This window comes from Odocoileus virginianus, chromosome 18 (genome assembly GCF_023699985.2).
Source record: "Odocoileus virginianus isolate 20LAN1187 ecotype Illinois chromosome 18, Ovbor_1.2, whole genome shotgun sequence".
NCBI classification, from domain to species: domain Eukaryota; kingdom Metazoa; phylum Chordata; class Mammalia; order Artiodactyla; family Cervidae; genus Odocoileus; species Odocoileus virginianus.
Window position 1 is genome coordinate 10,000,549 of NC_069691.1, and position 15,790 is coordinate 10,016,338.

Consider the following 15,790-nt stretch of genomic DNA (forward strand, 5'->3'; position numbering starts at 1 on the left):
ACTGTAGCACATGACCACTCCCAGGATAGTTGAGGTTGTCCACTAGCCTATAAGCACTTTCTAGCTATGAGTAATTTAATGTTTATGTTACTTAGAGTTACTTTAAAACAAGACAAAAACTGTATCGAGCCCTGAAACCAAGTTTTTCCCCCTCTTCGTGTTTAGACAATGGGGGGGGTGGGGGTTACGGTTGCAACCAGCGAAGGAGGAGGGAGGCTGTGGCTGGGAGTTTCAAAAAAACCCCCATAGGTTACATCTCAGCTGGAAGAGGCGGTCCACGCTGGAGATGGAGACCGTGGGCGCCACGCGGGGCGGTACCTTGGCCTGGCTCAGCCGCCCCGCAATCAGCATTATGGGCTGCAGACTCCTCCTGACCTGCTGAGGTTTCCTTTCTCTGTGTTTTTTTTTTTTTTCCCCCTCGCAGCATTTTGCTGGTTTACTGCAGCTTCTAGAAAGATTCTGATGGAATCCCCGGCCCCTCTGCTCCTGTTCCCTCCTGCGGAAGCTTCTCTGCCTTGTCTCCAGTTCCGCTACTTCTTTCTGTTTTCCTTTTGCCCTGCTCCAGTGCCTCTGCCCCTCTGGCGCTCGTCTGTCTGCTGTTTCAGCTGCAGAAATTTCTGCCGCTCGAGGAACCAGTTCTTAATTGAGGCACTGCTCAGGTGTTTGGTCTAATGAAACGAGACCCGGAGGCCACGAACCGCGGCTTTGTGAAGCCTCGCCTGTGATTGGAGCGTCACCCCGCGCCAGGCGCCCGCGGCTTGGAAGAAGACGCGGCGTGCTGGGCCTCAAGGTCCAGGGTCCCCCAGGCTGAAGGTGGGGGAGTTCGGGTCGGCCATCTCCTCCCAGGCGGGGTCACCTGCCGCATCTCCTCAGACTTGGACTCCTCGAGCAGAACCTCCCGGCCCAGCCTCTCCGGGCCCTGCTGCTTGAGGAGGTGCCGTTTCCGGGCAGCCCCCCGCTGCCACGGGCATCGTGCTCGGCCTCCCCCGGCAGCGTCTCCTTCACTGCTTCCAGCACAGGTGAAGGAGTCCAATTCGTCGCGGGTGGTGAAATCCATTTTGAACTCTGCCGTGCTCACCGTGAAGACGTCCGCGAAGCTGCTGAGCTGAATGGCCTTGCCCTGGAGGCAGGCCAGGAAAGAACTGACTTCTCGGTCTCCACCTCACCCTTGAAGGCGAGGAGGCCTGCGGTGCTCTTGGAAAGCCGGTGTGCGCCATGCCCACCAGCTTCTCCATCGCTTCCCGGTTGGAGATGGACTTCTTGGCTGCCTCAGCTGCGGGGGGCTGGGGAGGGCACGCTGACGGTCATGACGGATTGAGGTCGAGGCTGTACAGAGCGCAGAGCTCCACCGCCTTAGGTGTGTTGAGGACCGTGGTAGCTGCTACCATAACCCGGGCCTTGGGCAGGCGCGGGGCTCCGCCTGCGAACCAGACCCCTGCTGCCCTGGCCTGGGGTCCCCACCATCGCCCGCAGGAGCCCCTGAAGCAGCCCGCTGCGGCTGCCAGCCGTTCCTGTGACCGTGCCAAGTGCTAGAGAAGCCAGGGTAAGCAAGACACATTACTGTGTGCCTTTGAGGATCTCAGTCTAGAGGAAGACAAAAAAGTAAACAAGCAATTATAAAATATGCCTTTTCGACTGCAGGGAACCTGTTTTTCCTGTTCACAGTTGTATTGATATTATCTGGGTCATAGTGCTGCATAAGTGTTGCATAAATAAAAAGGTGAATGATTGTAGAATGCTTACCAAACACAGGTAAGTGGAGACTGGTTACAGGAGGCTTTCTAGAGACAATGCTGACTCTAAGGGGTCTAAAAGAGGTAGCCAGACAAAACAGGCCGGAGATGAACTCCAGAAGGAGAAGCAGCATGGTTGGCTTAGGTTTACAGTAACTAATTGTGCTTGGATTAGAGGATGGTGCAGGAGGAGGAGGGGTGAGAGGTGACTATGAGCAGAGTCTCATTATGAAGAACTTCTATGCAAAGCTAAGTTAAGATTCTACCCTGAAATCGATGGAGAGTCTTATTTAAGCAGAGAGGCGTCCTTACAGTGTTAGTCAGGTAGAAAGATCAGTCTGAGAGCTTAACGGAGGACTGGTTGGTTACAGAGTGCCTGACATTTTTTGATTTGCAAAAAGACATTAGAATTTATTTATTTTCTATTCATTCATCCATTTGGTAAACACTTAATGGAAACTTACTGTGTATGATACTCCAGACTAGAAATAGGGGCTACAAAATGAATGTGGTCCAGTCCTTGCTTTGAGGGTCTTACAATTAGTAAGAGACAGGCATGTTTAATTGAAATGTAATGTAAAAACAGCTGTGACTGTATAATTGGGAAGAAGGAAGGTTTCTGGGAAGACTAAGTAAAGCTTCACAGAGAAGGTGACATTCAACCTGGGTCTTTAACTTGAAAGTTAATAGAGTGTTGTTCTCCAGGAGGAAGAAATGCACAGACAAAAGTCATGGAGGCATGAAAGTGATGATCTTATTTGGTGGCTGCTGAGTGCTTCTGGGTGGTTCCAGGTTCAAGGTATAAGGGAGGAGAGTTGAGACCATAAGAGGACTGACTGAGGAAAGAATTCAGTTACTTTTTAAAGATAGAAAACATTTATTTAAAGTATCAGGAGAAAAAGTGAGTGCATAGATTGAAGAGATAGCTATACGATGTTCATAAGGATGTCCGGATTGTAAAGATGGATTTCAGTGCAATGCTAATTAATATCCAAGGAATTCTTTAAATGGTATGTGACTGATTATAAAATTTATATAGGAAAAGAGCTATTTATAGCCAAGATGATTTTGAAAAGGTTAATGGGAATGTATCCTTCAGTTCAGTTCAATTGCTCAGTTGTGTCTGACTCTTTGCGACCCCATGAACCACAGCATGCCAGGCCTCCCTGTCCATCACCAACTCCTGGAGTCCACCCAAACACATGTCCATCGTGTTGGTGATGCCATCCAACCATCTCATCCTCTGTCATCCCCTTCTCCTCCTGCCCTCAATCTTTCCCAGCATCAGGGTCTTTTCCAATGAGTCAGCTCTTCACATCAGGTGGCCAAAGTATTGGAGTTTTGGCTTCAACATCAGTCCTTCCAATGAACCCCCAGGACTGATCTCCTTTAGGATGGACTGGTTGGATCTCCTTGCAGTCCAAGGGACTCTCAAGAGTCTTCTCCAACACCACAGTTCAAGAGCATCAGTTCTTCGGCACTCAGCTTTCTTTATAGTCCAACTCTCACATCCATACATGACTACTGAAAAACCATAGCCTTGACCAGACGGACCTTTGTTGGCAAAGTAATGTGTCTGCTTTTTAATACGCTGTCTAGGTTGGTCATAACTTTTCTTCCAAGGAGTAAGCATCTTTTAATTTCATGGCTGCAATCACCATCTACAGTGATTTTGGAGCCCAGAAAATTAAAGTCAGTCACTGTTTCCACTGTTCCCCCATCTATTTGCCATGAAGTGGTGGGGCTGGATGCCATAATCTTAGTTTTCTGAATGTATCCTACCAGCTGTCAGTATTAATCTAATACATTTTAAGAAGAATAACATCATAGGAGGTATTTCTTTCTGAAATTTTGAGAGGAATTCACCATAATATTCTGTGTCAGACTGTGGAGAAAAATGAGCAAATTGGAATTTTAGAAAGATTGTGCTGGCATTACTTATTGTACAGGATGACCTGGGTATGGAGTAGCAAGACCGGAGTTGGGTGGTGATCCGCCTGTTTCAGAAAATCATCTAAGATGCTAAGAATGAAGAATCAGCATAGTAGGAATGGAGAAAGAAATCTGAGCAGAGAAATGTTTAGTGGGGAGAATAAATAGGCCTTGAAGTTTACTGTTGTTGGAGGGGATGTGAGTGTACAGGAGGCAAATGAAAGATAACTTCAAGATATCAGACCTGGGCAATTGGTTGGACAGTGGATCCATTAACAGAAGGAGTGAATATCAGAGGAAACCCCGATTGTGTTTACTCTGGGACATGTTGATTTTAAGAATCTCTGAGACAGACAAGTCGGTCTCTGGAGAATAAGATGGAGCTTGGAACAGTTTTAGGCCAACATAATTGTAAATAATGAAATTAATTCTGCTTGGCAGATTCCAAGTTAGTCAGGCAGAGAAGGAAGGCAGTAGGTGGGAAACACTTGCTGTAGGGGATGATGTCTGTATCTGGGCCTTGAAGGATGGGAGGATCTGATGAGGCAGCATTGTGGTGCAGGAGCATTTAGGGGTTGAGGGCTGATGCGCAGAAGCTGAAAGAGAGCACCGGCTGCTGATCGTAGAGAGGATCGGCTATGAGGTTGGCAAGCAGGAGGAACCTCCAAAGGTGACGAAAGGAGAGAAGGACAAAGCAGAAAGAAAAGCTTTGCATTTTTTCCATTCACATGTGCAAAATGAGTAGATGGGCCCTCACCTTTGCATTTATCACAGGTCGGGTGGCATCTCTCGCAGGTCTGGGTGCTTTGCTCCACGTAGTGATGCTCTGGACAGGTGCGGTGACACTGTCCTTTGGAGCGGAGCAGAAAGAAGAATGGATCACAGGACAGGCAGTCTGTGGGCTGCGGGCCCTGGCAGGCCTTGCAGCTCCTGCTGCACCTCTTGCACTGTCCTGTGGAGTTTTCTGCATAATATCTGAACCAAGGAGAGAAGCAAAGGATCAGTACTCAGCTTGCTCAGAGGTTGTGTGTGGTGGGAAAAATCATGGTTACAAACTGAGTGCTTTTAGAATCTACTTATTAGATTCATTACCAATTATACTAATACATCTATTGAGTCTCAGTTTCTTATCCATGAATTGGACATTACAATACCTCCCTGCTATTTGTGGGGATTAAGTTAGATGACACAGTTGGAAGGACCTAGCACAGATCACACAAAGTTGTTGTTCAGTTGCTCAGCCAAGTCTGACTCTTTGAGACCTCATGGGCTGTAGTCAGCCAGGCTCCTCTATCCATGGAATTCTCCAGGCAAGAATACTGGAGTGGATTGCCATTCCCTTCTCCAGGGACTCTTCCCAATCCAGTGACTGAACCTGGTTCTCTTGCATTGCAGGCAGATTCTTTACCATCTGAGTCATCAGGGATGCCCTTTTTTTTTGCATGAGGTGACTATGAAATCATTTGAACCTCATAGCCTGGAAGAGGATCTCATGCATAAGTACAAACTGGGCCTTAAAAACGTGCTGAGGTTAAACACCAAAATAATGATGTGCATGGGGTCAGGGTACAGAAGAGTGTACACCCGCCTTCCCAAGGGGATTTAGCATACAAAGTTTATGCATGTGGATCAGTGATTTTACAAAAGGAACTATTTCAATAAAATAGCCACTTATCTAATTAAACCCTATTTATTCCCCATTTAAGGGATTTATGGCAACCTGTGCCTCACTTCCAAAAGGGAACTTCACTTATTATGGAGTAATTGTTTTCTTAATTGCATGTTCTGCAATCTTTTTAGATTTTGTGTGTGTATGTCTGCATAAGACTATCTAATGACTTGATTTGGGGAAGATGGAGATTCTTTATATGGGATCTAGATTTTTCAAGTACTTACTAAGATAAAGATGAAGGGCTGAGGCAGGCCGCCCCATCCTGTCTCTAGTCTGGCAGGAACCTTTCTTTATTGACTTATGTGACTGGTGTTTTTTGAGAGCTGCTAATGTGTGTGGCTCTGTGCTGAGTGTTGTAGAAACTTGTGTGAAAAATAAGATGTGTTTTTCTTCCAGGAGCTTATAATTTTCTGGGAAAGAGACATATAAGAAGAATAGGCTCTTACAAAGTCTTTGTATTACTCACCTTAACTCTTTATTAAGGATGTGTTGAATGAATGAGATGAATCAAAACACCAGACAATAATATAAGCAGTAATGGCTGTAAAACTGACGATAAGAGATGTGCACATTTGGTCAAGAGCATTTGGGCATAGTCCAAGATTATAGCCCTGCAATTTGGGTCTGGAAACTCTCAATGCTTTAGGTTACTGACTGGGAGGGAAGAGTTAACAGTAGACCTGTAATCAGTCTTTATCTTTTCTGGGGATGCCTGGTGGAAGAAGAGATGACCCAGTCAAATCCTCTTCCAAATGTGCTGGTAACCAGACCTTCTGATAAACACACTCAGTGTTTCCTAACAGAATAAGCATAGGATGGAGACCTCTTATCTGTGAGATGCTTTTAAAAGGACACATCTGTGTATCTAGGTTGCTTATGGTAGCTAAACCTGCAATTTGTGGATTAATGGGGGCATGGCAGGTTGGAGAATTAGTGGGGTAAAAGTGGAGATATTTGATGTGAAATTGTGCCCTTTATAAAATTCAATGCTCCACGTCCACTGCTTAGACCTCATGTTTTAAATATGATCAGAACAGATCCAGAAGAGAAAGAACCTACCTTCGTGGTCATGGACTTCTCTAAGAGAAGAATCACCTCTGCCTTGTAATTATTGTGTCCTTCCAATTGGAGATGTTTGGCACGTGGGTCTGACTTGAGAGTCTGACTCTGTGTGTTATCTCATTGGGTCCCTCTGCCTTTCCTGTTTACTCTTCCATTACTGTGAACTGGCTGAAATCCTCTAGAGAGCAATTACATTTGGGTTGGACTCTGGTCTTTGTTTCTTACTGGCAGTAAGACTTTAGTCTGGCTGTCTAAGTGTTCCAAGAGTTAGCTTCCTCATATGCAGAATGGGTTTGCTAACAGTGATATCTGGAGTGGTTATGGGATGGTGTGTTGAGCACCTTACCCTTCTCTGCACTGGGTCAGGCACTGCTGTCCCAGTTGGAACCAGCCTGGCAGGCAGGAGAGGCATTGCATGCTGTGTCTTCCTTCACATGTCCTACAAGAGCTGTGGCAGGGGGCACACCGGTGGCTGTCCTCATCAGCGTAGTAGCCTTCGGGGCAGTCCTGCACGCAGGTTGTGTCTGCCAACGGAGGAAAGAGTCTGACTTGATATCAACTATGACATGGGTCTTTCTAAGCTCTATATGCTCCCCACTGTTTACCAGGGTGGGGGGTGATGAGAGGGGATGCAGGAGGAATGAGACAGTGACCCTGTGGGCTGATGGATATCCAGGGAGCTAAGATGAATGTCCAAGAATCAACCATAAGGTCATTAGGAGTTGAGGAAAAACAGAGGTCAGAGTGGATGGACTGTGGTGGGCAGGACAGAAACCACTGTCTGTCAAAGTGTGCAGGAGGAAGTTAAGGGTCTCCCAGGATGGGGAGAACATTTTGGGCAGGGGCGCTGGGATAGCAGGAATCAGGGCTCCATTGAAGAAAACAAAGTGCAGGACCAGTGCGATGACAAGTTCTTATAGTTTAGGCTAAAAATAGTTGAAATTGTAAGATTTTACCCTTAGCTTTGCTGTGGTAAAGTCACAGACAGTGTGACTCTTGAAATGCAAATGAATTAAAATGAAATTTTAAACTTTGTTTCCTCAGTGGTAGGAGGACAGACGTACAGCGTGACCATTGAGACACAGAGCTCTCTGGGCAGTGAGACTCTCTTTTTGTCCATGTATTTAAAGAATTAGATTCTAACCATGAATCCTCTGCTCAGCAAGATGAGTTGGAGGTTTGTTGTTCACCCCACATAACCCCAGTCCTTCCTCCACCCATCCCAGTGGAGTCTTGATTCCTTTCTTTTCACCTTCCTTGACAATATTTAGGGCGTGGAAGGCAAGGGTGGATTCATTGTAAAGTTAAAACATGAGATTTTCTGGGTTCACAGTTTAACATGCAGTCTTAGAGGCACCTTCTTCCCTGACTTCTGCTTAACCTCATTGAACAGAAGCCAGGCTCTCCTGCCTTGTTAATATGAGCCACTGGTCACAAACCTCTAGACCAGAAGCTGGTTTGTCTCTGTAACTTCAATCAGCATTTGCACAGGCACTGGTGGGAACAGCAACAACAAACCCTAAATGATATTAGAGTTCATGTTAGTGCTGTTGATCCACCCAAAATCTGTCCTCGGACACTCTCAGCTGCCTAGAGACAGCGGCCATGTCCTTCATCTCTGCTTTTCCAGCACCCAGCACAATGCCAGTTTTGGCTTAGTGGCTATTCTGTTAAAGGTGGATGTTGACAGTGGTTTATTGTCTAGCTAATGTTATCTAGTTAACTAAGGGGAGGCCTGAATCCCCCTAAGTTGAAGCACCTGTGTATTAGGTTCCTCTTACCACAAATGTGTAGGCTTAGAATGCTGCAAATTTATTATTCTGGAAGTCAGAAGTCTTAACGTGGGTCTAGGGAATTGTGTTCCTTTTAGAGACTCTGAGGGAAGATCTGTTTCTTTGCTTTTTCTAGCTTCTAAAGGTCATCTGCATGCCTTGACTTGTAGCCTCCTCCAGTTTCTTCTCAATGTTCCAATGGTCTGACGTCACATAGACTTCAACTACTGGCTGTTTTGTCCTGCCTCCCTCTTATAAGGACCCTTGTGATAATACAGAATAGTCCTACTGAATTAATTAATCACATATGCAAATTTTTTTGCCATGTAAAGTAATATATTCACTGGGTCTGAGGATTGGTCGTGTACATTTTTAGGGGAAGCCTTATTCAGACTACTACAGCCTCCAGAGGAGTTATCTAGTTTATAAGTAGCCTGACCCTGATGGGGTGGTGGTAAGGGGCAGGGTGGGAGAATATGCGAAGACCAGGTCTTTGACATCCTGCATCCAGCTTTGGCGGGGACCACAAGTACTGAAATCTCAGTTCTAGTCTAATTTATACCTCTAGTTCGAGAGAAGATCACCTTGTGGTGATAAGATATCTTCTGTTTGTATGAAGGTACCTGAGGTGGTCTCTGGTGTCACTCTAGATCGTGGCTAATTAGAAAAGAAGTTTTGGGCATTGGGATGAGACAGGAGATCTGGAATGGTTTCAAGAAGCAGCAACTGCTGGGAAGAAGGTTTTCTGAGATATGTGAAAGAAGAGCTAAGACAGATGGATAAGGAAGACAGGAGTGCTCAAATGTTTTCTAAAGGGAGGTGAGTGAGAGAAAGCATATGTAAGGCCAGCGGGGGTCAGTTGGTACAGGGCAGGTGTGCAGAGTTCTTTGTACTATTCTTCCTCTTGCATCTTTTCTGTAGGCTTCAAAATTTTCCAAATACAGTGTAAAAAATTAAAAAAAAAAAAAAAAGACACCAATTCCTGCAGGGCACCAGGCATTGTACAAGGGAGTCTCCCGGATGGAGGGAAAGAGAAGGTCTCCTTGGAGGAGAAGTTACTCACTGAGCAGAAGGCTGTCCCGCAGGCAGGTCTGACACTGGTTCTCCGCGGGCCCCGTGCAGTGGAGGCACTTGGCGTGACAGGCCTTGCACGCTAGTGCCTCCTTGTCCCAGTACTCCACGGCGGCGCATTCCGTGTGAGGCACACAGCCCCCGTGGTTGTTCACCCTCAGGCCTTCCTGACACGTCGTGCAGGCCCCCGAGGACGAGCAGGTGCGGCAGGACTTGTGACAGTCTGCAGGGCGGGTGGGGACAGCACACGAGAGAGAGAGAGAGTCAGTCACCCCTCGAGGGAATCAGTTCCTTGAAAAGTGTGCTCGGCGTCCTTGCTCAGAGATCCCTAGGGCTCTGTGTCAAGGGTGTGGGGCCAGGAGTTGGGCTCTAGGGTGGAGCATTCTGTTGCAAGACAAGAAAAAAAATGCCTGGTTCACTTTCCTGTAATCCCCAGGCAGTCCTTCCTGCAGCAGCCACCTCAGAGATGTTGGTGAGAGCTGCCATAATTACCCAAACTGCGGCATGATAACAGCCAGCAGTTCTGTGGCGGCAAAGTCACACTCTGGTCTGTGGGCTTCTCAGCACTGTAACTCCTCCTCTGTGGTCCTCTGCTGATCTCCCAGTAGTCTGAGCTTATTGCTAACATAACAGCTGCCAGTGTGTGTTGTAAATACTTCTTGATTATAAAAAAACCAAACAAACCTCTTTTATAGTCATTTAGAAAAGCAGAGTGCCTGTTAGAGGGCCTGGAATATAACGGTTAATTCCCAATAGCTGAGCTGGCCTGAGTTCAGTCATCTGTATTTTTTAAAGCTCCCCTGGTGGTTCTAATGGGCAACCAGGGATGAGAACCAGAGGGCTTTCTCAATAAGAAAATTAAATCAGGAAGATTAAGAACATGTACTCTAAACTTGTAAAGTTATCTACATTGCAGATTACTTTTATTACTGAACACCAGAGAAAGGCCCAGTCGCCTAGTGCGGGCAGGATGGCCTGCAGGCAGGTGGCCTCTGGCCGAGTTAAACCTTTAACCTTCTTGTGGAAACTGACCTATAGGTTTGCAGCCTCCCCATGCGCTCACTCCCGGCCCCTTTCCCGGTTTTATAGAGATAAAAATGACATTCAGCATTGTGTAAGTTTAAGGTGAAAAATGTGATGGTTTGATATATGCATACATTGAAGAGTAGTGACCACGATCAGATTGGCTACACAGGTACAGCCGCTCATCTTCATGTGCTTTCACAAATGCGTGGAACTAAATAGGGCTTTACGTAAAACACACAGAAAGGTATATCCAGATCGTAAGATTAGATCAGAAAGTCTGTAGGAACGTACTGCATCTTCACGTTTGACCAAACACATTTCTTGAATACGTTCTAGGATGTGGGTGGCCACGAGGTTCTCCGGCCACGTGAGTTCATCCTGAGCTCCCACTGTGGTTAGGGGGCCTGCCTCTGGTCTGGGTGGCTAACTCGTGGTTGCTAGTGGCAACACAAGGAGCTAGGCTGATTTCCCTGGTGGCTCAGATGGTAAAGAATCTGCCTGCAGTGCAGAAGACCCGGATTCGATCCTTGGGTTGAGAAGCTCTCCTGGAGAAGGAAATGGTAACTCACTCCAGTATTCTTGCCTGAAGAATTCCATGGACAGAGGAGTGTGCTGGGGTCAATGGGGTCACAAAGAGTTGGACTGGACTGAGCGACTAACACTTTCACTTCTTTCAAGGAACTAAATTACCACTAACTGCCTCACTGCAATGAATCCTGTGATTGTAGTTAACAATAGTTTATTGTATACTTGAAAGTTGCTAAGAGTAGAGCTTAAGTGTTCTTACTGAAAACAAACAAACAAACAAAAAAAACTATGGCTGTATTAGCTGGTCGACCTTATTGTGGTCACCATTTATATCAGATCATCACATCATACACCTTAAACTTATACAAGGCTATATATGTCAATTATATTTCAATAAAACGGGGGGGGGGGGGGAGGAAAGTCCTTTCAATCAGAATGCTTCTCTTACTTGCTTGAGAATTCCTCTAGTGGTGGGCAGTTTATTTAATTAATTTTTCTACTTCCTGACAACTAATAGGAAGCAAAGAATTCATGCCTAGTTAAAATGTAAGGAGGCATAATTAATAACAGATCCTTTCTTGAATCTATAGGGGTTGAAATGCCAAATGGGAGGTGGAATAGAGGACCCCAGGTAGTAGAGGCTGCCTGCAGGTGATGAAGAGGAGGAGGGGGCTTTAGGGAGACATGTCAACACATGGAGAAAACCCTCTGTGGCACAGCATTCCTCACACTGCTGTGAACCTCTAATGGATTAACATTTTAAGAAAAATTTTCTATTTTGGATGACTTTCAAAGGCTCATCACCTATGTTGTAAGTCTTCACCTGAGAATCCCTTTTGATCAGCTACCGTTGTGAGGAGGGGTCAACATGATTCAGGGCTGATAAGTTATATCACGAAGCTAAGGAATGATTCATTTAAAAATAAATAATAAACTACAGCATGTATAGTGCTGAGACCGCAGCTCTGGGGCTGGAACTGTGCAAACCCCAGACCTGCTTTCTCTCAGCAGAAACCCATCATCCTCGTGGGCTCCCTGGGACGTGGTGCTCGGCCACACACCCGGAAATCTTTACCTTTGCAGACCTGAGTCTCTTTTTCGAGGTAAGTTCGTTCTGGACACTCATCTAAACACTGCCCATCGTAGAGAACCAAGGACGTGTCGGCACAGAGGTCGCAGTCATCCGCCGAGGGGCCACTGCACTCCAGACAGTCTTCATGGCAGGGAACACAGTGGCGCCTGTCTGCGTAGAAGTGGCTGGGACAGGACTGGTGGCACGCATGCTTATACAGGAAGAACTCGGGCATGCACTCTGGGGTAGGGGGAAGCAGCAGAAAGGAATTTATTTGTTCTGTAGTGGGCTAGCCCATCCCCTACCTCTTTGACCCATTTGACTCCGGGGTACATTTGCCTCACCCCCATCCTCCCAGGGCTTCCCAGGTGATGCAAGTGGCAAGGAATTTGCCTGCCAATGCAGGAGACACAGGAGATACATGGGTTCAGTATCTGGGTCGGACAGATTTCCGGGAGAAGGAAATGGTGAACTGCTCCAGTATCCTTCCCTGGAGAATCCCATAGACAGAGGGCTACAGCCTGGTGGGCTACAGTCCACAGGGTCTCAAAAATCAGATATGACTGAACACATACATGCACACACCCACCCCTCTCCCAGGGCATGTCATCCTTGCCTCACAAGCCCTGCCTTGGGAAAGGAGACCACTTATGGTGGCCCAGTTAGATGGTCCTGGTTTTAAATCCTGAAGTGATCTGCCACTTGGATTGCGAAAAACCACAGGGAAGATGAGTCAGGGCTGAGATGCTGGATGTATTGTCCTGAAAACTCAGAAAGCATTAACAGATTTTAAAACTCCTATTGAACAATGCTGGCTCTATTTAATACAGAAAGAAGTTTCAGAATTAGTGGAATAGTTAATTTTCCATTCACTGATAGGGTAAGCTAATGAAATATACATGGTTAATCTGTATGAAGAATGCATTGTGTGTTTATTTGTGCCTATTCTCTTATTTGTGGGGGAATTCCAGAAAGCACTTAGGTTACACCAAATCCTTTGGATTGGACAGAGCCATTTAAATGAATCTGTTTTACTCTGCAGAGGAAATTAGATAGCCTTTCTCGGGAGATAATCTCAGGGAAAGTTCGTAGCTAGAGGGCTACTCTCCGAGTCTTACAGTTGCCTGATCCTTACTTTTGTATGTTTTGTAACAGTTGAAATTCTCCAGCCACCTCTGTGTTTTGTTAATATTAGTCTCTCCCATGAGGTTTTGTGGTCGGAACAGCAGACACTTTGGGTTCTTGTCTGTACCTCTAGCACTTGGGACAGTGCTTGTCACACCCTAACTGCCCAGGACATGTGTGGGAGAAATCTTGTAAAAAATGGGCTCTTGTCTGTCTGAATTTGCAGAATCCATCATGAAAAGGCTTTATGTCACCCTCAGTTTTCTCACTGACCCCCATAGAGGTCAGTTTCAGTAAAGGCATGGAGATGGTTTCCCCCAGACCTTCTTGGACATCCCACCCTCTCCTCTGTGAGGCTCCCAGGTACCTTTGCATGTTTTCTCATGGATGCAGTCCTGGCACATCTCTGGGCAGCGCTTGCACACCCCGTCCATGGCCACGTGCCTCTCGGGGCAGGTCTCCCGGCACACCCCCTGGTCCAGGACAAGGCCTGCTTCGCAGGACTGACAGCTGGTGGCATTTCCTTCACAAGTTCTGCAGGAAGAGCTGCAGCGCTCACAAGTATCGCCATCTGCATAGAAGCCCCTGTGGGCAGAAGAGGGAGCCACTGGAGAAGGAGCTGGATAGGGAGCTGACTCACACCTGGCAGTCAAGAATTAGGGCTGAAAATGGAGGGACTGTGGCTGTTGTCAGCTAAAATGAATTCATCAGATTTCCTGGGGAAGGCAGTAAAAAAAAAAAATCAGGTTTAAAAACAAGTAAATGAAAGGGGTAGGCATTATCCTTGTGAATTTAGGGTGTTTGAAAACAACTTTTTACTTTAGTCATCTTCTGATTTTCTATTTTATCTCCTAATTTTTGTTCTTGTTGTTGTTGTTGTTAGAGTAGAAAATGCTTTTTATCCCATTTAATATGGTTTTCATTTAAAAATAGTTTAAAATGTCACAGTTAAAATATTTTTAAAAGGCTCTAAAGGTTTAATGATATATACAGTTTTTGCATATGAAAATGTGGGAAATGACCTTGGAGTAATCACCTAGAACATGGGGGACCACCTCTGACCCCATAGGGTGCTTGTAGCCAGCAACTGGACCCTGTGGAATGGGGATACCCCTCTTGCCTGAGTCATTATAGCCACTACCCTTTCAGTTGAGGCCACTGAGAAAATTGTTGTGGAATCCCCTTTAGCCCCCTTTGTTCCTCGTGTAGTAGAGATTCTCCTGAATTCTCATCACATTCAACATGTCTCAGCCAGACAGTTCCTGTGAAGTCTTTTTGTTAACTGCTCCTCACCGTATTCTTTTATGTTAGAATAACCGTAACCGACTACTCCTTTCCCTTCTGTCGCTGATGAAGTAGCTCGGCTCTGCCTAGTGCTGATGACCACCTTCTGATTCCTCTTACTGATCTACACTAACTCCGCGGGGCAACCCTGACTTCTCATGGTTCACTGATGGTCTCATTTAACAAGGGGACATGGTAAATAGTGCACTGGGTATGTTATTACCCCTCCTTTTGATGTTGTTGAGGCAGCATCTTTAGCTATGGCTTCTTTAACTGAACAGGCTGAATGATACGCTCTTATACAGGTTTGTACTTAAGCCAAGGACAAAACTGCCACTATTTATACTGAGAGTAGACTTGCTTTCAGAGTAACTCATGGTTTTGGAATGTTGTGGAAGCAATGAGAATAAAACTTAAAATGCCCCCTATGTGTAAGAATTAGTGAATATAATACTTTTTGCCTGTCACTTTAGCTATTACTGTTTTGGGGCTTCTCACTTCACTCTCTGGAAGCTAAAGGAAACCATCTTGTTGCTATTTCTGTAAGGAATGCTGCTCTTAAAGGGACCAGTCACACCCTAATGATATTTTATAATATCTTTTTCCAAATGATTTAGAAAAACTGGCTAGAAGGGTCCAACAGCTGGCCTCAGAAAAAGAAAAACAAGTTTGGAAATTCAACAGTTGTTAGTTGGATAAAAAGAGAAATCTCTCGTTTGGACTGTATAACAAGCCAGTCCTACTGGAGATTCCGAAATTCCCACTCCCCACTGCTGGTGACATGCATTAAACCTTCAGTCTATGATGAAATGATAGGCTTCATGAATCAGTATTAATGGGGAAATATTAACAAGGCCACAAAAAATATTTACCTTACTTGTCCTGCTTATGCAAACTACAACCCAGGGAAGCCTCTTCCTACTGTTCCCTGACATTTTAAACTGCCCAGACCACTTGAGGTCTGGCAAATGAATTATGTAAAACTTCCTCTGTCTAATGGATGTAAATAAGCTTTCGCCATGGTCTGTATGTTTTCACATTGGATTGAAGCCTTCCCTTGCAGGCAGGCCACTGCCTTTTCTGTGACTAAAATAAATCCCTTTGGAAAAGATTATCCTTACCTGGAACTTATTGTGATTGAGGAACCTATTTTATTGGCCGTGTACTTAAGTCTGCACTGTATGGCCAGTTTTACAACTTTGTACTTGCTTAACTACCCTCAGCCCTCTGGTTTAGTCTAATGCACTCATGACATTCTTAAGACTCAGTTGGCAAAATTTGTAGAGGCCCTCCCAATATCTTAGGGCTTCCCTGGTGGCTCAGATGGTAAAGAATCTGCTTGCAATGCGGGGGACCCAGATTCTATCCCTGAGCCAGGAGGACTCCATGGAGAAGGGAATGGCTACCCACTTCAGTATTCTTGCCTGGAAAATCCCACTGACAGAGGAGACTGGTGGGCTACAGTCCGTGAGGTTTCAAAGAGTTGGACATGACTGAGCAACTGACACTTTCC

At 45.8% G+C, this 15,790-nt stretch overlaps 1 protein-coding gene across 4 annotated transcripts in view; it reads right to left on the bottom strand.

Moving 5' to 3' along the window:
- The window catches only part of PCSK5 (proprotein convertase subtilisin/kexin type 5), a 492,571-nt gene that overhangs the window by 14,926 nt on the left and 461,855 nt on the right, over positions 1-15,790 (bottom strand). For all 4 annotated transcript variants that reach the window (XM_070480332.1, XM_070480331.1, XM_070480335.1 and 1 more), the window contains 5 exons: positions 13,361-13,578; positions 11,872-12,108; positions 9,235-9,465; positions 6,746-6,923; positions 4,423-4,640 (listed from right to left, as the gene is read on the bottom strand). In XM_070480332.1, coding sequence (XP_070336433.1) covers positions 4,423-4,640; positions 6,746-6,923; positions 9,235-9,465; positions 11,872-12,108; positions 13,361-13,578 — 1,082 coding nt within the window. The remainder of the gene's footprint in view (positions 1-4,422; positions 4,641-6,745; positions 6,924-9,234; positions 9,466-11,871; positions 12,109-13,360; positions 13,579-15,790) is intronic.